The sequence below is a fragment of the Mustelus asterias genome, unplaced genomic scaffold, assembly GCF_964213995.1.
Source record: "Mustelus asterias unplaced genomic scaffold, sMusAst1.hap1.1 HAP1_SCAFFOLD_504, whole genome shotgun sequence".
NCBI lineage: Eukaryota > Metazoa > Chordata > Chondrichthyes > Carcharhiniformes > Triakidae > Mustelus > Mustelus asterias.
The window spans coordinates 160163-183166 of NW_027590456.1; the positions used below are offsets into that span (position 1 = coordinate 160163).

The 23004-nt window shown below is 46.0% G+C and overlaps 1 protein-coding gene across 1 annotated transcript in view; it reads right to left on the reverse strand.

Moving 5' to 3' along the window:
* The window catches only part of tat (tyrosine aminotransferase), a 119690-nt gene that overhangs the window by 23601 nt on the left and 73085 nt on the right, over window positions 1-23004 (reverse strand). The window contains exons 6-8 of the mRNA XM_078204920.1: window positions 6088-6140; window positions 4047-4199; window positions 3389-3517 (exon numbers count right to left, since the gene is read on the reverse strand). Coding sequence (XP_078061046.1) covers window positions 3389-3517; window positions 4047-4199; window positions 6088-6140 — 335 coding nt within the window. The remainder of the gene's footprint in view (window positions 1-3388; window positions 3518-4046; window positions 4200-6087; window positions 6141-23004) is intronic.

A 23004-nucleotide genomic window follows, 5' to 3' on the forward strand; every position in this document is an offset into this window, starting at 1 on the left:
TGTGTCATCAGCAAATCTGGTTACGACACATACTACCTTCATCCAACTCATTGATATTGATTCTGAATAGGATTCTAGCAATTTCCCTGTGCCAGATGCAAGGCGTCTGTAACCTTTTGCTTTTTGTCTCCCTCCTTCATTGAATAAAGGTGTTACAGTTGCTATTTTCCAACCCCTGGGACCCTTCCAGAATCTAAGGAATTTTCGAATAACACAACCAATGCATCTCTTATTTCTCAGCCATTTCTATTAAGACCCTAGGATGGTCCAGGGAACTTGTCATCCTTTAGGATGAATAGGGCCATAACTTCCTCAGAGTGGCAATCAACAGTGGATCCACTCAACTGTGCTAAATGTCCCCAGTGCCTTTCTCGCCCAACCTTCCTGACTCAGGTTGGGTGGGATTCGGGCACTGCAGCGTGTCCCCAGGTCTGCATCAGAGTCGAAAAGAATTGAGGCAAAACAGGACACGCCTGTTTCTAATGGCACATGCTGCCATTAAGCAGGTGAATTTAAAATAAGCAGCCCAATTTAAAATAACAGGCCATGGAGAAGGTAAGTGAGTACATCCTGGTAAACCTTTTCTGTACCCTTTCCAAAGTCTCCATATCCTTCTGGTAGCGTAGCAGCTGCAACATGACTTGCCAATTTTTATACTGTATGCCCCGATTGATGAAGGCAAGCATTCCATACGCCTTCTTGACAATTTATCCATTTGTGTTGCCACTTTCAGCCTAGATCCCTCTGTATGTTAATGCTAATGTTCAGACATCAGAGGTACGTTTTTTACACAGAGGGTGTTGGGGGCCTGGAATGCGCTGCCAAGTAGGGTGGTGGAGGCAGGCACGCTGACATCGTTTAAGACTTACCTGGATAGTCACATGAGCAGCCTGGGAATGGAGGGATACAAACGATTGGTCTAGTTGGACCAAGGAGCGGCACAGGCTTGGAGGGCCGAAGGGCCTGTTTCCTGTGCTGTACTGTTCTTTGTTCTTTGTTCTTTGCTTCTAAAGTTTCTGCCATTTACTGTATACTTCCTACCTGCATTAAACCTTCCAAAATGCATCACCTCACATTTGTCCGGATTAAACTCCATCTGCCATTTCTCTGCCCAAGTCTCCAGTCTACTTATATCCTGCTGTATCCTCTGGCAACGTTCCTCACTATCCACAGCTCCCCCAACCTTTCTGCCGTCGGCAACTTAGCAATCAGTCCACCTACATTCTCCTTCAGGAGTCCCAGCACTGATTCCTGTGGAACACCCACTGATCACTGATCTCCAGCCAGGAAAAAACACTTCAGCTGCTACTCTGTCTTCTATGCCCAAGTCTGCTCTGTATTCATCTTACCAGCTCATGGTGGATTCCGTGTGGCTTCACCTTCTGTATTAGTCTGCCGCGAGGGACCTTGTCAAAGGCCTTGCTAAAGTCCATGTAGACAACATCCACCTCCCTGCCCTCATCAATCAACTTTGTCACTTATTTGTGAGACATAACCTCCCCTGCACAAAGCCATGCTGCTTATCACTAATAAGTGCATAGTTTTTCCAAAGTCTACCCATATGGCCTCACTGGATGAGCCATCCAAGGTGTCCTCCCTCAGTACAACTGTGATATTCTCCCTAATCAATAACACAGCTTTCCCTCTCTATCCCTCTCTATCACACCTGAAACATCTAAATCACAGAACGTTAAGCTGCCAGTCTTGTCCCTAGCTCAACCAAGTCTCTGTAATAGCTACAACATCATAGTTATATGTACGAATCCAAGTTCTAAGTTCATCCTTACCTGTCATACTCCTGGTGTTAAAAGAAATACACTTCAGATCGCCAGTCGCACCATGTTCAGTAACCTCTCCCTGTCTGTTCTTCCTCTTAGCCTTACTGGCTATAATCTCAAACTCCTCCTCAGTCATTTCACTTGCTGACCCATGGTTCTGGTTTCCATCCCCTGCCACATTAGTTTAACTCTCCCGAGTGACACTAGCAAACCTCTCCCCCTCTCCAGGATATTGGTGCCCCTCCAGTTTAAGTGGAACCTGTCCTTCTTGTACAGGTCCCACCTCACCTGAGAGACATCCCAATGATCCATATATCTGAAGCCCTCCCTTCTACAGCAGCTCTTTAGCCATATATTTAACTGTACTCTTTTTATATTCCTAGCCTCACTGGCACGTGGCACAGGGAGTAATCCCAAGATTACAACCCTAGAGGTCCTACTTTTCAATTTGGTACCTAACTCTCTGAACTCCCTTTGCAGGACCTCATCAGTCTCCCTGCCTATGTCATTAGTACCAATGTGTACCATGACCTCTGGCTGCTCACCCTCCCTTCAAGAATGTCTTGTGCCCGCTCAGAGACATCCTTGATCCTGGCACCAGAGAGGTAACACATCATCTTGGAGTCTCTTTTGCGTGCCTATCTGTTACTACTGCTCTACTGCACTGCTGTATAACAGAGCCAACTGTGGTGCTGCTTCTCTAGCTGCTGCTGTCGCCATCCCCTGATGGGCAATTCCCCCCCCACCCACCTCCTCACCCCCAACAGTAACCAAAACGGTATACTGGTTAGAAAGGGGAATGGCCACGCTGACACGTCTCTAAAACTCCTGTCTTTGATGCTATCCAGTTCCTGCATTCTCCCAACTGTTGTTCCAACCGATCCATGCAGTCTGACAGGAACTGCAATTGGACACACTTCCTGTAGATGTGGTCATCAGGGAATTTCGAATTGTCTTTGATTTCCCACATCCCGCTGGAGAAGCATACTAACCCGCTGACTGTCATTTTTAACCTCTAGCAACTATTTAATTAAAAATAAGTTTATATTCAATGAATTAACAGCTAACCAGATGGTCCCTAGTGTTAGATTCTCGCTAAAATATGCTAAATAGACTATTCTGTAAACAACAATCTAAATCCACTCTCAATCCCAGTACTGCACCACACTACCACTAGTCTAAATCCTCCAAGTCCTCCTCTCACAATCTCTCCTTACGGTCCTGCTGAGTATCTATCCCAGTGTCCTCCTCTTGCACCCTCCTCTTGTTGCTGACTGTCTGTCCCAGTGTCCTCCTCTCGCACTCTCCTCAAAGTGAAGATAAGGGGTAAACCTTTTAGGACTGAGGTGATTATTAAATTCAAATTTCACCATCTGCTAGCGCATTACCCTGGGTCTCTGGATTATTGGTTTAGTGACAATACCACTACACCACTGCCTCCCTTCCATTACATGCTCAGACTAAAAAGGCTAAAGGGATGAGCTGGGGAATGTGACTGACTGGATTGTTCTACGGAGAGCCAATGTGGATTAGATGGGCTGAATTCCCTGCTCTAATCAGTGTGATCAGAAATCAGCCAGAGTGGGTGAGAATGCTTCGCACAACATTACCTTCAGAAAGCTGATGGTACCAGCATAAAATTCTTGAGTTGTTTTGTTCAGAATATTTTCCAGTGCTCCTTGTACAATTGTGCATGGGCCAAGAATTCTTTGACTCAAAGAAACCAGGCCAGCTCGGACCTGTTGGAACAAATTATTGGTTTAGTTTGTGTTAGAGAATGCAATAAGATGACGAAAACAGACTGGCCAGGTTGAATGATCAGTTATTTGATTGTAACATCTATATACTTACTCCGCTCTGTTCCATGTCCTATTACTCCCTTCTCCTTAATCCATCTCGCTGGTCTCACTTTAAATAAATGTTAACAGTTTTTGCCTTAACCAGATGGCTTGCATGGGTTAGGTGGATTGGTCATGCTCAATTGCCCCTTTGTGTCAGGGCGACAAGCAGGGTAAATACTGGACCTACAGAGATAAGGCTTGGGTGGGATTGTTTTCCGTGCAGGCTTGATGGGCTGAACGGCCTCCTTCTGCACTGTAAGGATTCCATGATTCTTCTAATTCCTGATTTGTTAGTTTTCCAGTGACCCTTTCCAATTGATTGGTCAGTTTCTTCAGAGCCCTAACTCCTAGCAACCATTGTTTAGTGATTGATTAGTTTGCCAGTGGTTCTCACCAACTGATCAGTTAATTTCCGAATGAAACTCACCTCTCTGCTGAAGATACTGTTTCGATCATGAATGAGAATCCAGCCCATTCGCCAGCCAGGTACAAGCCACCGTTTGGCTAGACCACCACAGGACAGAATGGGGACATTGCTGCTCAGGGAGCTAAGGGCAATGAACTTGCACTCTGGAAAGACCTGGAGAATACATGGAACATAGATTAGAGACCATCTTAATAGAAAGTACTCAAATTCATGCACTAAAATCAGGCAATGAAGTATAAACATTTTGGGGTTAAGGTGAAGGAAGAATGCATTACGCATGAACCTATGGACTATTCTAGGTCAACTTCAACACATACTGCATTAATCAGCAATAAATCATAGGACAGGACATGAAGGGAGCGGAATGAAGTAAAAAATGTGACGCACTGTGAGCTATGTATATGAGACTTCTAGCTATGTATATACCAGGCCTATTGTCACACTCTGGCCTGTGTGTGTACCAAGGCTCTTGTTGGCCTGTGTATATACCAAGGCCCTTGTTGCATCAAGGCAACTGTCTGAATCCATTTATCTGCTGTGCGCCAATGAGAACAAATAAGTAGGAGTGCTTGACCTTTACAATGGCAGTGTGTGTGTGTGAGTTTGGATATGATCCTACCTCACTGCTACTCCAGACACATAACTTTACTTAAGAAGTCTCACAACACCAGACTAAAGTCCAACAGGCTTATTTGGTAGCACGAGCTTTTGGAGCGCTGCCCCTTCATCAGGTGAGTGGAGAGTTGGGTTCACAAACAGGGCATATATAGATGCAGACTCAATTACAAGATAATGGTTGGAATGCGAGTCTTTACAGGTACAGCCAATGCGAGTGGAGAGAGCGTAAAGCACAGGTTAGAGGTGTGAATTGTCTCAAGCCAGGACAGTTAGTAAGATTTTGCAAGCCCAGGCAAGTCGTAAGTTTCCTTTGTCCTTCTGTTCTGTTCGGGCTGTTCCCCCTCCTTTTCAGGAGCTGCTCCTTTTACTTTGTCCCTGAGTTAATTTGAGCTAGTTTATTTGGTTTGCCCTAAAAGGAACAGGCAAGTTGTGGGGGTTACAGGTACTTACTAACTGTCCTGAATTGAGACAATTCACACCTCTTTAACCAGTGCTTAACCCTCTCTCCACTCGCTTTGTCTGTACCTGTAAAGACTTGATTACCTGTTAAGATTCGCATTCCAAACATTAACCTGTAATTGAGTCTGCATCTATATATGCCCTGTTTGTGAACCCAACTCTCCACTCACCTGATGAAGGGGCAGTGCTCCAAAAGCTCGCGCTACCAAATAAGCCTGTTGGACTTTAACCTGCTGTTGTGAGACTTCTTACTGTGTCTACCCCAGTCCACCGCCGACATCTCCAGATCATTACTTGAGAAAGGATATAATAGAATTAGGAACAGTTCAGAGAGGTTAACTTGACTGATTCCTGAGATTAAGGTTTATTTTATGAGGATAATTTGAGTCTGTATCCATAGAAGTTTAGAATAACATGCGATTGAAACATATAAATCCTGAAGGGACTGAACAGGGTGAATGCTGAAAGAATGTTTCCTCATGTGGGAGAATCTCAAACGAGGGGACACAGTTTAAAAATAAGGGGCGGGATTTTCCGGCCGCACTTATCCCAAGGCCAGAAATTCCTGCCCGAGGTCAACAGACCTTTGCATGGTCCGCCAAATTTTCTGTCTCGCCTGCTACGATTCCTGTGGTGGGCGGGACAGGAAAATTCTGCCCAAGTTGTCTCCCATTAAGGCCAAAATGAGATTTTGTTTTCTCTGAGGGTTGATAGTCTGTGGAATTCTCTTCCCTAGAGAGTAGTGAATTCAATGCTGAGGATAGACAAGAATGGAGTTGAGGCCACAATGAGATTCGCCTTGATCTTATCAAATGGCAGGGTAGGCTCAAGGGAGCTAAAGGCCTACTGTTGTTCCTAATTCATATGTTCATGAATAAGCAGGTTTGTGTAACTGTGAGACATAGACTGTTATCCATTACAAGTACATATGTTGCCAATATCCAATCTCCTCAACTTTTCTCACCATATCTCCATAGATTTCATCAGCCAGGATTGGAAGGTAATTTCTTGCTGCAACTGAAAGAGGAATAAACCCTGCGTCAAATGTTGCAGTTAATGGAATAAAATAGTAAACATTTTTCAAAGTTAACATGTTTTTAAAAAATTATATTTCAGTTTTTATTGATTCCCAACACCATCCCCTCTCCTGAGTCTCCTATCCCAAATCCCCCAACACACCCTTCCTGGGGCCCCACTCCCCTGTCTTTCTCTTCCTGTCACTAATGATTCTTATATAGTTCTGAAAGAACCTTGACCCCACTTTAAAACTGGGAAAAGAGAGAATCTGCCCCTGACAATTTCCAGCCCAAGACTGCTGACCCCAGCCAGCCCATCACCTCCCCTGCACAGCACCAACAATCATCATATAGAATCATATAGCACAGAAGGAAGCCATTCAGCCTATTGAATTGATGCCTTCTCTTTGAAAGAGCTATCTAATTTGTCCAACTCTCATGCTGTTTCCCCGTAGACTTCCCTCTTGAAAGTTATTATTGAATCTGTTTCCATTGCTCTTTCAGGCAGCACATTCCAGATCACAAAAACTCACTGTTGTTATGATCCCAGCTGACACTAACGCTGGACAAAGAACAAAGAACAATACAGCACAGGAACAGGCCCTTCGGCCCTCCAAGCCTGCGCCGCTCATATGCTCACTAAACCATCTTTTATATCCCTCTATTCCCAGTCTGTTCATGTGGTTATCTAGATAAGTCTTAAACGATCCCAGCGTGTCCGCCTCAATCACCTTGCTTGGCAGCGCATTCCAGGCCCCCATCACCCTCTGTGTAAAATACGTCTGCCTGACATCTGTGTTGAACCTTGCCCCCCTCACCTTGAACCCGTGACCCTTTGTGTTCGTCACCTCCGACCTGGGAAGAAGCTTCCCACTGTTCACTCTATCTATGCCCTTCATTATTTTATACACCTCTATTAGGTCGCCCCTTCATCCTCCGTCTTTCCAGGGAGAACAAGCCCAGTTTACCTAATCTCTCCTCATAGCTAAGACCCTCCATACCAGGCAACATCCTGGTAAGCCTTCTCTGTACTCTCTCCAAAGCCTCCACGTCCTTCTGGTAGTGTGGCGACCAGAACTGGACACAGTATTCCAAATGTGGCCTAACCATCGTTCTATACAGCTGCAACATCATATGCCAACTTTTATATTCTATGCCCCGTCCAATAAAGGCAAGCATGCCATATGCCTTCTTCACCACCCTCTCCACCTGTGCTGCCGCCTTTAAGGATCTGTGGGCTTGTACACCCAGGTCTGACAAGTCAGATCTCAGTGTGAAATCTGGCCTGATATATCCTATTTTTCTGAAGAAAATGTAGAGGTAAATTACTGAACAAATTCACAGGAGTCTGATGAACTTTTAACACAAATAATAAAACATGTATTAAACAAGAGAAATGAACTATATTGCATAAAAACAAAAGTTTGGAAAGATCTCAACAAACAAAAGAAAATAATGCAAATATTCACAATTGCTTCACTTCTTTCACCCCAGCTGTATCTTTACAAAAACATAAAAATTCAGAAGGATAAAACAACTTACAATGACCAAAGATTTTAGAATAGTGGGGTTTGCCTTTGCCGACACTTTCTGCCCTATCGTATTTTCACACTCTAACAAACATTAATTGGCACGCGGCTGATCTGCTCCTCATTCGCCAACAATTTTCCAGTCTCTGGAGCACCAGGAACTGCAGTGGGCGGGGCTAGGATGCAATCAGTCCCTGGAGACTAAATCCTGGGATTCCAGATAGGTTTGTCAGTCTCAGGGCAGGGATGGCATGGAGGGGAGTCTGTTGGACAGAGGGAAAAGAGATTGTTCCACCGGAGCAAAGTAGAGAGGGAGCGATTCGTGTCAGTAGTGGCTGAGGGTAAGAGTGTTTTTTTTTACCTTACTTTTTAGCGGAGTTTTTTTTTTCAGTTAAACGAGAAACCGGAAGTAGGCCGCGGGGAGGCCTGGGAAGGTTTTTTTTGCCCAATAAATTTGAACAGGGAGTTAACCCAAGACTACATTGGTAGAGTCCCCCGCCCTCCCCCCTCCTCTAACCTAAAAAAAAGACTCGGAATGAGGGCAGGAAAGCTTTTTTTTCCTCTCTCTTTCGTTTCTTAGTAAGGGAAGGAGTAGGGATGTCAGTGCCGGTAGTGCAATGTTCCACCTGTGGGATGTTTGAGGTGAGGGACACCAGTGTCCCGGCTCAGTGCACCTGCAGGAAGTGCACCCAATTCCAGCTCCTTGAAGACCGTGTTTGGGATCTGGAGCTGGAACTGGATGAACTCAGGATCATTCGGGAGGCAGAGGCAGCTATAGATAGAAGCTACAGGGAGGTAGCTACTCCTAGAAATTACGATACATGGGTGACGCTAGAAGGGGTAAGAAGCAGTCAGAGCAGCGATCCCCTGGATCCCCTGTTCCTCTGTATAACAAGTATTCCGTTTTGGATACTGTTGGGGGTGATGACTTAACAAGGGTAAGCCATAGGGTACAGGTCACTGGGACAGAGTCTGTCCTTGTTGCTGAGAAGGGAAGGGCGGAGAGGAGTAGAGCATTAGTTATTGGGGACTCCATAGTGAGGGGGACAGATAGGAGATTCTGTGGGAATGAGAGGGACTCGCGGTTGGTGTGTTGCCTCCCAGGTGCCAGAGTCCATGATGTCTCGGGTCGTGTTTTCGGGATCCTTAAGGGGGAGGGGGACCAGCCCCAAGTCGTGGTTCACATCGGCACTCAAGACATAGGTAGGAAAAGGGATGGGGATGTAAGGCAGAAATTCAGGGAGTTAGGGTGGAAGCTTAGGGCTAGAACAAACAGAGTTGTTATCTCTGGTTTGTTACCCGTACCACGTGATAGCGAGGAGAGGAATAGGGAGAGAGAGCAGTTGAACACGTGGTTACAGGGATGGTGCAGGAGGGAGGGATTCAGATCCCTGGACAATTGGGGCTCTTTCTGGGGTAGGTGGGATCTCTACAAACGGGATGGTCTACACCTGAACCAGAGGGGTACCAATATCCTGGGGGGAAATTTGCTAATGCTCTTCAGGAGAGTTTAAACTAATTCAGCAGTGGGATGGGAACCTGAATTGTAGATCCAGTGTACAGGAGGTTGAGAGTAGTGAGGTCATGGATAAGGTTTCAGCGTCGCAGGTGTGTACAAAAAGAACAAAGAACAATACAACACAGGAACAGGCCCTTCGGCCCTCCAAACCTGCGCCGCTCCCTGGTCCAAACTAGACCATTCTTTTGTATCCTCCTTTCCCACTCCGTTCATGTGGCTATCTAGATAAGTCTTAAATGTTCCCAGTGTGTCCGCCTCCACCACCTTGCCTGGCAGCGCATTCCAGGCCCCCACCACCCTCTGTGTAAAATACGTCCTTCTGATATCCGTGTTAAACCTCCCCCCCCTCACCTTGAACCCATGACCCCTCGTGAACGTCACCACCGACCTGGGAAAAAGCTTCCCATCGTTCACCCTATCTATGCCTTTCATAATTTTATACACCTCTATTAGGTACTGGCAGGCAGGAAGGTGGTTTGAAGTGTGTATACTTCAATGCCAGGAGCATCCGGAATAAGGTGGGTGAGCTTGCAGCATGGGTTGGTACCTGGGACTTCGATGTTGTGGCCATCTCGGAGACATGGATAGAGCAGGGACAGGAATGGTTGTTGCAGGTTCCGGGGTTTAGATGTTTCAGTAAGAGCAGGGAAGGTGGTAAAAGAGGTGGAGGTGTGGCATTGTTAGTCAAGGGCAGTATTACGGTGGCAGAAAGGACGTTTGATGAGGACTTGTCTACTGAGGTAGTATGGGCTGAGGTTAGAAACAAGAAAGGAGAGGTCACCCTGTTGGGAGTTTTCTATAGGCCTCCGAAAAGTTCCAGAGATGTAGAGGAAAGGATTGCAAAGGTGATTCTGGATAGGAGCGGAAGTAACAGGGTAGTTGTTATGGGGCACTTTAACTTTACAAATATTGACTGGAAAAGCTATAGTTCGAGTACATTAGAGGGGTCAGTTTTTGTCCAATGTGTGCAGGAGGGTTTCCTGACACAGTATGTAGATAGGCCAACAAGAGGCGAGGCCACATTGGATTTGGTACTGGGTAATGAACCAGACCAGGTGTTAGATTTGGAGGTAGGGGAGCACTTTGGTGATAGTGACCACAATTCGGTTACGTTTACTTTAGCGATGGAAAGGAAGAGGTATATACCGAAGGGCAAGAGTTATAGCTGGGGGAAAGGAAATTATGATGCGATTAGGCGAGATTTAGGATGCATAGGTTGGGGAAGGAAACTGCAGGGGATGGACACAATTGAAATGTGGAGCTTGTTCAAGGAACAGCTACTGGGTGTCCTTGATAAGTATGTACCTGTCAGGCAAGGAGGAAGTGGTCGAGCGAGGGAACCGTGGTTTACTAAAGAAGTTGAATCTCTTGTGAAGAGGAATAAGGAGACTTATGTAAAGATGAGACGTGAAGGCTCAGTTAGGGCGCTTGAGAGTTACAAGTTTGCCAGGAAGGACCTAAAGAGAGAGTTAAGAAGAGCCAGGAGGGGACATGAGAAGTCTTTGGCAGGTAGGATCAAGGAAAACCCTAAAGCTTTCTATAGGTATGTCAGGAATAAAAGAATGACGAGGGTAAGATTAGGGCCAGTCAAGGACTGTAGTGGGAAGTTGTGCGTGGAGCCTGAAGAGATAGGAGAGGCACTAAATGAATATTTTTCGTCAGTATTCAAGCAGGAAAAAGACAATGTTGTCCAGGAGAATACTGAGATACAGGCTATTGGACTAGATGGGATTGAGGTTAATAAGGAGGAAGTGTTAGCAATTCTGGAAAGTGTGAAAATAGATAAGTCCCCTGGGCCGGATGGGATTTATCCCAGGATTCTCTGGGAGACTAGGGAGGAGATTGCAGAGCCTTTGGCTTTGATCTTTAGGTCATCATTGTCTACAGGAATAGTGCCAGAAGACTGGAGGATAGCAAATGTTGTCCCCTTGTTCAAAAAGGGAAGTAGAGACAACCCTGGTAATTATAGACTAGTGAGCCTTACTTCTGTTGTGGGCAAAGTTTTGGAAAGGATTATAAGAGATAGGATTTATAATCATCTAGAAAGGAATAATTTGATTAGGGATAGTCAGCACGGTTTTGTGAAGGGTAGGTCGTGCCTCACAAACCTTATTGAGTTCTTTGAGAAGGTGATCAAAGAGGTGGATGAGGGTAAAGCAGTTGATGTGGTGTATATGGATTTCAGTAAAGCGTTTGATAAGGTTCCCCACGGTAAGCTATTGCAGAAGATACGGAGGCATGGGATTGAGGGTAATTTAGCGGTTTGGATCAGGAATTGGCTAGCTGTAAGAAGACAGAGAGTGGTGGTTGATGGGAAATGTTCATCCTGGAGTTCAGTTACTAGTGGTGTACCACAAGGATCTATTTTGGGGCCACTGCTGTTTGTCATTTTTATAAATGACCTGGATGAGGGCGTAGAAGGATGGGTTGGTAAATTTGCAGATGACACTAAAGTCTGGGGGTTGTGGACAGTGCGGAAGGTTGTTGCAGGTTACAGAGGGACATAGATAAGTTGCAGAGCTGGACTGAGAGGTGGAAAATGGAGTTCAATGCGGAAAAGTGTGAGGTGATTCACTTTGGAAGGAGTAACAGGATTACAGAGTACTGGGCTAATGGTAAGATATTTGGTAGTGTGGATGAACAGAGAGATCTCGGTGTCCATGTGCATAGATCCCTGAAAGTTGGCACCCAGGTTGATAGGGTTGTTAAGAAGGCGTACAGAGTGTTCGCTTTTATTGGTAGAGGGATTGAGTTTCAGAGCCAGGAGGTCATGTTGTAGCTGTACAAAACTCTGGTGCGGCTGCACTTGGAGTATTGTGTACAGTTCTGGTCGCCGCATTATAGGAAGGATGTGGAAGCATTGGAAAGGGTGCAGAGGAGATTTACTAGGATGTTGCCTGGTATGGTGGGAAGATCTTATGAGGAAAGGCTGAGGGACTTGAGGTTGTTTTAGTTCGAGAGAAGAAGGTTAAGAGGTGACTTAATAGAGGCATACAAGATGATCAGAGGATTAGATAGGGTGGATAGTGAGAGCCTTTTTCCTCGGATGGTGATAGCTAGCACGAGGGGACATAGCTTTAAATTGAGGGGTGATAAATATAGGACAGATGTCAGAGATAGGTTCTTCACTCAGAGAGTGGTATGGGCGTGGAATGCCCTGCCTGCAGCAGTAGTGGACTCGCCAACATTAAGGGCATTTAAATGATCATTGGATAAACATATGGATGATATTGGAATAGTGTAGGTTAGATGGGCTTTAGATTGGTTTCGCTGGTTGGCGCAACATCGAGGGCCGAAGGGCCTGTACTGCGCTGTAATGTTCTATGTTCTATGAGATTGTAGATTGAGGTGTTGGTGGCGAGGCCAAAGAGGAGGGATGTCCTGAATCTCACTTATTTTCAGTTTTCCCCCCTTCACCTGCAATCCCTCCCCCAAGCCTGAAAATTGAGGCCTGGAGGGAAAAGGACGTTAATGGTCAATAATTGGCCACATTAAGGGTCTCAACTGGGGCAAAGGGGGGTGATTGGCAGAGGCCTTGCCTGCCCCTGTGTAAAATTACAGACTGGTTGGGCAGCGGGAATCTCACGGGAAGACCACCTGAGGAATTTCATGCTCACCCTGTACCTACAAACCCATGGCATGGGAACAAATGTCTGCCCTGAAGGTGTCAGGAGAAGCTGAGAGAGCGGTTAATAAAGCATACTGCATCCTAGGCTTTATTAATAAGGCTATGGAGTACAAAAGCAAGGATGTTATCTTAACTTATATGGAAGACTGGTTCAGCCCCAACTGGAGTATTGTGTTGAGAAACTATAGGCTGGTGAGTTTTATCTTGTTGTTGGAGAAGCTTTAAGAAATGAGAATGCAGGACAAAATTACCATTCCCTTGGAGAATTGTGGATTGATTGGAGTTTAAGAGCCGTGGGGTTATGCTGCAACTGTACAGGATCTTGGTGAGACTACATTTGGAATGTTGTGTGCAGTTCTGGTCACCTCACTATAAGAAGGATGTGGAAGCGCTGGAAAGAGTGCAGAGGAGATTTACCAGGATGCTGCCTGGTTTGGAGTGTCGGTCTTATGAGGAAAGGTTGAGGGAGCTAGGGCTGTTCTCTCTGGAGCGGAGGAGGTTGAGGGGAGACTTAATAGAGGTTTATAAAATGATGAAAGGGATAGAGTGAACGTTCAAAGACTATTTCCTTGGGTGGATGGAGCTATTACAAGGGGGCATAACTATAGGGTTCATGGTGGGAGATATAGGAAGGATATCAGAGGTAGGTTCTTCACGCAGAGAGTGGTTGGAGTGTGGAATGGACTGCCTGCAGTGATAGTGGAGTCAGACACTTTAGGAACATTTAAGCGGTTATTGGATAGGCACATGGAGCACACCAGGATGGTAGGGAGTGGGATAGCTTGATCTTGGTTTCAGATAAAGCTTGGCACAACATCGTGGGCCGAAGGGCCTGTTCTGTGCTGTACTATTCTATGTTCTAAGTTCTATTAAGGAAAGACAGCATGATTTTAAGAGCAATACCTTCTCTTTATCAATTTCTAATGCATCCAGTATCTGAACTATATACTCTTTCACTATTACTTTGGCAGCATTGGGCGGCACGGCGGCATGGTGGTTAGCGCTGCTGCCTCACAGCGCCAGGGACCCAGGTTCAATTCTGGCCTCGGGTGACTGGTTGTGAGGAGATTGAAGTTAGACTCATAGGCCTGTAATTTTGTTTTTCCCCAACTTTCCTTCTTGAATGATGATACCACAATAGTTGTCCCCCAGTCTTCTGGCACCTCGTCTGTGCCCAGAGAGTATTTGAAGATTAGCACCAGAGTCCCTGCAATTCTCTCTCTTGCCTGACACAGCTGTCGAGGATACATCTCATCTGGGCCTGGGGATTTATCCACTTTTAAGTCTGTTGAAACCGCTAACAGCACCTCCCTCTCAATGCTGATCTGCTCAATTATATCAAGTTTCTCTCCCTGCTTTCTTCTATACCTACATTGTCCTTCTCCATAGTCACCTACGTCTTTCGCTCCATATGCAAGTTGTCACTTTGGTCCCAAACGGGTCTTAATCTTTCCCTGGTTACATAAGAACATAAGAACATAAGAAATAGGAGCAGAAGTAGGCCAGCTAGCCCCTCGAGCCTGCCCCGCCATTCAATAAGATCATGGCTGATCTGAAGTGGATCAGTTCCACTTACCCGCCTGATCCCTATAACCCCTAATTCCCTTACCGATCAGGAATCCATCTATCCGTGATTTAAACATATTCAACGAGGTAGCCTCCACCACTTCAGTGGGCAGGGAATTCCAGAGATTCACCACCCTCTGAGAGAAGAAGTTCCTCCTCAACTCTGTCCTAAACTGACCCCCCTTTATTTTGAGGCTGTGCCCTCTAGTTCTAGCTTCCTTTCTAAGTGGAAACAATCTCTCCATCTCTACCCTATCCAGCCCCTTCATTATCTTATAGGTCTCTATAAGATCCCCCCTCAGCCTTCTAAATTCCAACGAATACAAACCCAATCTGCTCAGTCTCTCCTCATAGTCAACATCCCTCATCTCTGGTATCAACCTGGTGAACCTTCTCTGCACTCCCTCCAAGGCCAATATATCCTTCCGCAAATAAGGGGACCAATACTGCACACAGTATTCCAGCTGCGGCCTCACCAATGCCCTGTACAGATGCAGCAAGACATCTCTGCTTTTATATTCTATCCCCCTTGCGATATAGGCCAACATCCCATTTGCCTTCTTGATCACCTGTTGCACCTGCAGACTGGGTTTTTGCATCTCATGCACAAGGACCCCCAGGTCCCTCTGCACAGCAGCATGTTGTAATTTCTTTCCATTTAGATAATAATCCAATTTGCTACCCTCTTGGAATCCCTCCAGTGCAGAAGGGAGGCCATTCGGTCCATTGAGTCTGCACCAAATCTTCAAAAGAGCATCTTACCTAGGCCCTCCTCCTCTGTCTTATCTCCATAACCTCACACATTTACCGTGGCTAATCTACCTAACCTACACATCAATGTGATGCCAAGGGGCAATTTAACATGGCCAATCCACCTATACATTTTTGGACTGTGGGAGGAAACTGGAGCACACGGAGGAAACCGACACAGACATGGCGAGAATGTGCAAACTCCATATAGACAGTCCCCCAGAGCTGGAATTGAACCCAGGTCCCTGGAGCTGTGAGGCAGCTGTGCCAATCACTGTGCCATCGTGCCACCCTTGCCCTTAATATACTTATAAAACACCTTGGGATTTTCCTTTATTTTGCCTGCCAGTGTTTTTTATTGCCCTATCTTCACTCTCCTGATTTATTTTATTCCCTGCACTTTATTTCCTTTTTGAATGACTCCCACTGCTCTGATGTAAATTTTCCTATAAGTAGCTGCTCCCAGTCCACTTTGGCCATATCCTGCCTTATCCTATTAAAATCAACCCACCCTCCCAATTCAGAACCTTTATTCTAGTCCATTTTGTCCTTTTCCATAACTACCGTCTATAAAATAATGAGGGGCACAGATCAGCTAGATAGTCAATATTTTTTCCCAAAGGTAGGGGAGTCTAAAACTAGAGGGCATAGGTTTAAGGTGAGAGGGGAGAGATACAAAAGTGCCCAGAGGGGCACTTTTTTCACACAGAGGGTGGTGAGTGTGTGGAACAAGCTGCCAGAGGTAGCAGTAGAGGCGGGTACAATTTTGTCTTTTAAAAAGCATTTAGATAGTTACCTGGGTAAGGTGTGTATAGAGGGATATGGGCCAAATGCGGGCAATTGGGATTAGCTTAGGGGTTTAAAAAAAAAGGGCGGCATGCACAAGTTGGGCCAAAGGGCCCATTTCCGTGCTATAAACCTCTATGACTCTATATCTTAAATCTGAGCGAATTGTGTTCACCTATCATTGCCTGACCTCATTCTTAAAAATAGGTCAAGTGCTACCTCCTCTCTTGTAGGATCTTTCTACTTCCTTACTCCAAAAGCTCTCCTGGATTCACCTTTTAAGAATTCTGCCCCTTCTCATTCTCTCACGCTTTGCCTATCCAAATTAATATTGGGGAAGTTGAAGTTTTTATACTTCTGAGATTTGCCTGCATATCCGCTCTTCTTTGTGCGGAATGTTCCCATCACGCCCTCCATGGGAATTGGAGCAGGCAGGCCACGGACCATGCAAAGCTCTGTTGACCTTGGGCAGGATTTTCTGGTTTTGGAGCAAGCGCAGCCGGAAAATCCGCCCTATGTCTCCCTGACTGTATTTGAGGGCCAATAGCACACTCCCAGCAATGTAATTGCTTCCTTTTTTTTCTGTTCCACCATATGGTCTCAATTGAGGAGCCTCTAAGATATCATCCCTCCCCACTCACAGTACAACAGAGGAGGCATTTCTGGAGTGCATACGGGATGGTTTTTCTGGAACAACGCGTTGAGGAACCAACAATCGAAAAATGGTTTCATAATCATCATTAGACATTTAATTCCAGATTTTCATTGAATTCAAATTTCACTATCTGTGGTGGGATTTGAACCCAGGTCCCCAGAGCATTACCCTGGATCTCTACCCTGGATTAGTAGTCCAGTGACAATACCACTTGGCCACTGCCTCCCAAGGGGATTGGGACCTAAAGCAGGGGGGTGGGACCCAAAGCAATAGGGAGACAGAAGAAAAGGTTGAGGACAGCACAGAAGTTAAAGAGAGCACATTAAATAGTAAAGGCAGTGTCAGTAATCCTAGTACCAGACAGATCAGGCAAAAGAAAGACAGAGAGCAAGGGAAGTCCAGATTAAACTGCATTTATTTCAATGCAAGAGGCCTGAAGGGCAAGGCAGATGAACTCAGGGCATGGATGGGTACATGGAACTGGGATATTATAGCAATTACTGAAACATGGCTAAGGGAGGGACAGGACTGGCAGCTCAATGTTCCAGGGTACAGATGCTATGGGAAATATAGAATAGCAGGTAAGAGAGGAGGGGGAGTTGCACTTTTGATTAGGGAGAGCATCACGGCCATACTGAGAGGGGATATATCCGAGGGTTCGGCCACTGAGTCTATATGGGTAGAACTGAGAAATAAGAAGGGAGAAATCACTTTGATAGGGTTATACTATAGGCCCCCAAATAGTTGGTGGGAAATTGAGGAGCAAATATGGAAGGAGATTACAGATAGCTCCAAGAAAAATAGGATAGTAATAGTCGAGAATTTTAACTCACCCAACATTGACTGGGACAGCCATAGTATTAGAGGGTTGGATGGAGAGATATTTGTTGACTGTATTCAGATGGGATTTCTTATTCAGTATGTGGATGGCCCGACTAGAGTGGGGGAAAACCTTGACCTCCTCTTGGGAATTAAGGAAGGACGAGTGACAGATATGTTAGTGAGGGATCACTTTGGGACCAGGGCCATAATTCCATTAGTTTTAAGATAGCTATGGAGAATGATAGGTCTGGTCCAAAAGTTAAATTTCTAAATTGGGGCAAGCAAAATTTTGATGGTATCAGACAAGTTTCAACAGTTAATTGGGGGAATCTGTGGGAAGGCAAAGGGACGTCTGGCAAGTGGGAGACTTTCAAAAGTGTGTTAACCAGGGTTCAGGGTTAGCACATTCCTCTTAGAGTGAACATAGAACATAGAACAGTACAGCACAGTACATGCCCTTCGGCCCACAATGTTGTGCCGAACCTTTTCCGAAACCAAGATCAAGCTATCCCACTCCCTATCATTCTGGTGTGCTCCGTGTGCCTATCAAATAACCGCTTGAAAGTTCCTGAAGTGTCTGACTCCACTATCACAGCAGGCACTCCATTCCACACCCCAACCACTCTCTGAGTAAAGAACCTACCTCGTACATTCCTCCTATATCTTCCACCACGAACCTTATAGTTATGAAACCTATAGAAACCCTACAGCGCAGAAGGAGGCCATTCGGCCCATCGTGTCCGCACCAACCACAATCCCACCCAGGTCCCACCCCCATATCCCCACATATTTACCCGCTAATCCCTCTATCCTACACATCTCAGGACACTAAGGGGCAATTTTAGCGTGGCCAATCAACCCAACCTGCACATCCTTGGACCGCGGGAGGAAACCGGAGCACCCGGAGGAAACCCACGCAAACACGAGGAGAACGTGCAAACTCCACACAGAGAGCGACCCAAGCCGGGAATCGAACTTAGGTCCCTGGAGCTGTGAAGCAGCAGTGCCAACCACTGTGCCACCGTGCCACCCATACATCTTGGTGCAAGGTGCAATTAGCCATGGGCAGAAAAGTCAAAATGAGAGTGGGAGAGGAAGAAGAGTTAAGGTGGCAGACCGCAGGAAAACTTGGGCGCTCACTTTTTTTGCTCAGCTATGAATTTCCGATTTCCAGCAAAGCAATGCTGCGGGTGAAAGGTTTGAACCATGGCACTCTTAGAGATCATTTTTATTTTAATTATTTGTCACAAGTATAAATTGTTTGGTCCTAAATTACGAGAGTGCTTGACAGTGAACTACAAATTAATCCATCTATTGATGTCTAAAAGGGTAGAAGTAGAAGCTCTGTAGCAATACAAATGGCGACAAGATCAGCCCAAAGTCAATGAATTCCTTATGTAGCGTTACATTGTAATAGACTCAGATAGATTATGCCCCCTAGTAACAGCTACATCCACCCGAGGAAATAGTCTCTGAACGTCCACTCTATCTATCCCCCTCATCATCTTATAAACCTCTATTAAATCACCTCTTATCCTCCTCCGCTCTAAAGAGAAAAGCCCTAGCTCCCTCAACCTTTCCTCAGCAGAGATGTCTTGCTGCATCTGTACAGGGCATTGGTGAGGCCGCAGCTGGAATACTGTGTGCAGTATTGGTCCCCTTATTTGCGGAAGGATATATTGGCCTTGGAGGGAGTGCAGAGAAGGTTCACCAGGTTGATACCGGAGATGAGGGGTGTTGATTATGAGGAGAGACTGAGCAGATTGGGTTTGTACTCGTTGGGATTTAGAAGGCTGAGGGGGGATCTTATAGAGACCTATAAGATAATGAAGGGGCTGGATAAGGTAGAGGTGGAGAGATTCTTTCCACTTAGAAAGGAAGCTAGAACTAGAGGGCACAGCCTCAAAATAAAGGGGGGTCAGTTTAGGACAGAGTTGAGGCGGAACTTCTTCTCTCAGAGGGTGGTGAATCTCTGGAATTCTCTGCCCACTGAAGTGGTGGAGGCTACCTCGTTGAATATGTTTAAATCACGGATAGATGGATTCCTGATCAGTAAGGGAATTAGGGGTTATGGGGAGCAGGCGGGTAAGTGGAACTGATCCACTTCAGATCAGCCATGATCGTATTGAATGGCGGGGCAGGCTCGAGGGGCTAGATGGCCTACTCCTGCTCCTATTTCTTATGTTCTTATGTTCTTATAAGACCCATCCTCCAAACCAGGCAGCATCCTGGTAAATCTCCTTTGCACTCTTTCCAGTACTTCCACATCCTTCTTATAGTGAGGTGACCAGAACTGCACACGATATTCCAAATGTGGTCTCACCAAGGTCCTGTACAGTTGCAGCATAACCCCACGGCTCTTAAACTCAAACCTCCTGTTAATAAAAGCTAACACACTATAGGCCTTCTTCACGGCTCTATCCACTTGAGTGGCAACCTTCAGAGATCTGTGGATATGAACTCCATGATCTCTCTGTTCCTCCATATTCCTCAGAAACCTACCTTTGACCCTGTAATCCGCATTCAAATTTGTCCTACCAAAATGAATCACCTCGCACATATCAGGGTTAAACTCCATCTGCCATTTTTCGGCCCAGCTCTGCAGCCTATCAATGTCTCTTTGCAGCCTACAACAGCCCTCCACCTCATCCACTACTCCACCAATCTTGGTGTCATCCGCAAATTTACTGATCCACCCTTCAGCCCCCTCCTCCAAGTAATTTATAAAAATCACAAATAGCAGAGGACCCAGCACTGATCCTTGTGGTACACCGTTGGTAACTGGTCTCCAGTCTGAAAATTTTCCATCCACCACCACCCTCTATCTTCTATGAGATAGCCAGTTACTTATCCAATCGGCCAAATTTCCCTCTATCCCACACCTCCTTATTTTCTTCATGAGCCGATCATGGGGGACTTTATCAAACACCTTACTAAAATCCATGTATATGACATCAACTGCTCTACCTTCATCGACACACTTAGTTACCTCCTCAAAAAACTCAATCAAATTTGTGAGGCAAGACTTACCCTTTACGAATCCGTGTTGACTATCCCGGATTAAGCTGCATTTTTCTAAATGGTCGTAAATCCTATCCCTCAGGACCTTATCCATTAACTTACTGACCACCGAAGTAAGACTAACCGGTCTATAATTACCAGGGTCATTCCTATTTCCTTTCTTGAACAGAGGAACAACATTCGCCACTCTCCAGTCCTCTGGCACTATCCCCGTGGACAGTGAAGACCCAAAAATCAAAGCCAAAAGCTCTGCAATCTCATTCCTTGCCTCCCAAAGAATCCTCGGATATATCTCATCTGACCCAGGGGACTTATCGACCTTCAGGTTTTTCAAAATTGCGAATACATCTTCCCTCAGAACATTCACCTCCTCCAGCCTATCAGCCTGTATCACACTCTCATCCTCAAAAACATGGCCCGTCTCCTTGGTGAACACTGAAGAAAAGTATTCATTCATCACTTCTCCTATCTCTTCTGACTCCATGCACAAGTTCCCACTCCTGTCCTTGACCGGCCCTAACCTCACCCTGGTCATTCTTTTATTCCTCACATAAGAGTAAAAAGCCTTGGGGTTTTCCTTGATCCGACCCGCCAAGGACTTCTCATGCCCCCTCCTAGCTTTCCTAATCCCCTTTTTCAGCTCATTCCTTGCTAACTTGTAACCCTCAATGGACCCAACTGAACCTTGTTTTCTCATCTTTACATACGCTTCCTTCTTCCTCTTGACAAGACATTCAACCTCTTTTGTGAACCATGGTTCCCTCACTCGGCTATTTCCTCCCTGCCTGACAGGGACATACCTATCAAGGACACGCAGTATTTGTTCCTTGAACAAGCTCCACTTTTCATTTGTGCCTTTCCCTGACAGTTTCTGTTCCCATCTTATGCCCCCTAATTCTTGCCTAATCACATCATAATTACCCCTCCCCCAATTATAAACCTTGCCCTGCATAATGAAAGACACCGAATTGTGGTCGCTATCTCCAAAGTGCTCTCCCACAACCAAATCTAACATTTGGCCCGGTTAATTTCCCAGTACCAAATCCAACGTGGTTCCAATCAATATTTGGAAAGTTAAAGTCACCCATGACAACTACCCTGTGACCTCCACAGCTATCCACAATCTGCTTTGCAATTTCTTTCTCCACATCTCTATTACTATTTGGGGGCCTATAGACAACTCCTAACAACGTGACCGCTCCTTTCCTATTTCTAACTTCAGCCCATATTACCTCAGTAGGCAGATCCCCCTCAAACTGCCTTTCTGCAGCCGTTAAACTATCCTTGATTAACAATGCTACTCCACCACCTCTTTTACCACCTTCCCAGCTCTTACTGAAACATCTATACCCCAGAACTTCCAACAACCATTCCTGTCCCTGTTCTAACCATGTCTCCGAAATGGCCACAACATCGTAGTCCCAAGTACCAATCCACGCTCCAAGTTCACCTACCTTATTTCGGATGCTCCTTGCATTGAAGTAGACACACTTCAACCCACCTTCCTGTCTGCAGTTACACTCCTGCGACCTTGATACCCTCCTCAGTACCTCACTACACTCAACACTGACTTCTGGACTACAGCTCCTTTTCCCATCTCCCTGACAAATTAGTTTAAACCCCCCCGAAGAGCCGTAGCAAATTTCCCTCCCAGGATATTGGTGCCCCTCTGGTTCAGGTGCAACCCGCCCTGTTTGTACAGGTCCCACCTTCCCCAGAATGTGTTCCAATTATCCATGGAACTGAAACCCTCCCTCCTACACCATCCCTGCAGCCACGTGTTTATCTGCACTCTCTCCCTGTTCCTCAACTCACTATCACGTGGCACCGGCAACAAACCAGAGATGACAACATGGTTTGTCCTGGCTCTCAGCTTCCACCCTAGCTCCCTAAATTCCTGTTTTAAATCCCCATCCCTTCTCTTACCTATGTCGTTGGTACCGATGTGTATCACGACTTGTGACTGTTCCCTCTCCCCCTTAAGAATCCTGAAAACACGGTCCGAGACATCACGGACCCTGGCACCCGGGAGGCAACATACCATCCTCGAGTCTCTTTCGCTGCCACAGAACCTCCAGTCTATCCCTCTAACTAACGAGTCCCCAATAACTATTGCTCTCCTGCTCTCCCCCTTTTCCTTCTGAGCCACAGGGACGGGCTCAGTGCTGGAGATCCGGTCACCGTGGCTTACCACTGGTAGGTTGTCCCCCTCAACTGTATCCAAAGCGGAATACTTGTTGCTGAGGGGAACGACCACAGGGGATCTCTGCAATGACTGCTTCCTCCAAGCCCCTCTAACCACCACCCATCTATCTTCATTCCTCGGAGTACCTATATCCCTGAAGCTTCTATCTATGGCCACCTCTGCCTCCCGAATGGTCCGAAGTTCATCCAGCTCCAGCTCCAGTTCCCTAACCCGGTTTTTGAGGAGCTGCAGATGGATGCACTTCCCAAAGGTGAAATCAGCGGGGACACTGATGGCATCCCTCACATCAAACATTCTGCAAGAGGAACATTGCACTGCCTTCACACCCATCCCCTCTAGATAACTTGCTAATACAACAAGAAAGAAAGAAAGAGCTTACCTGA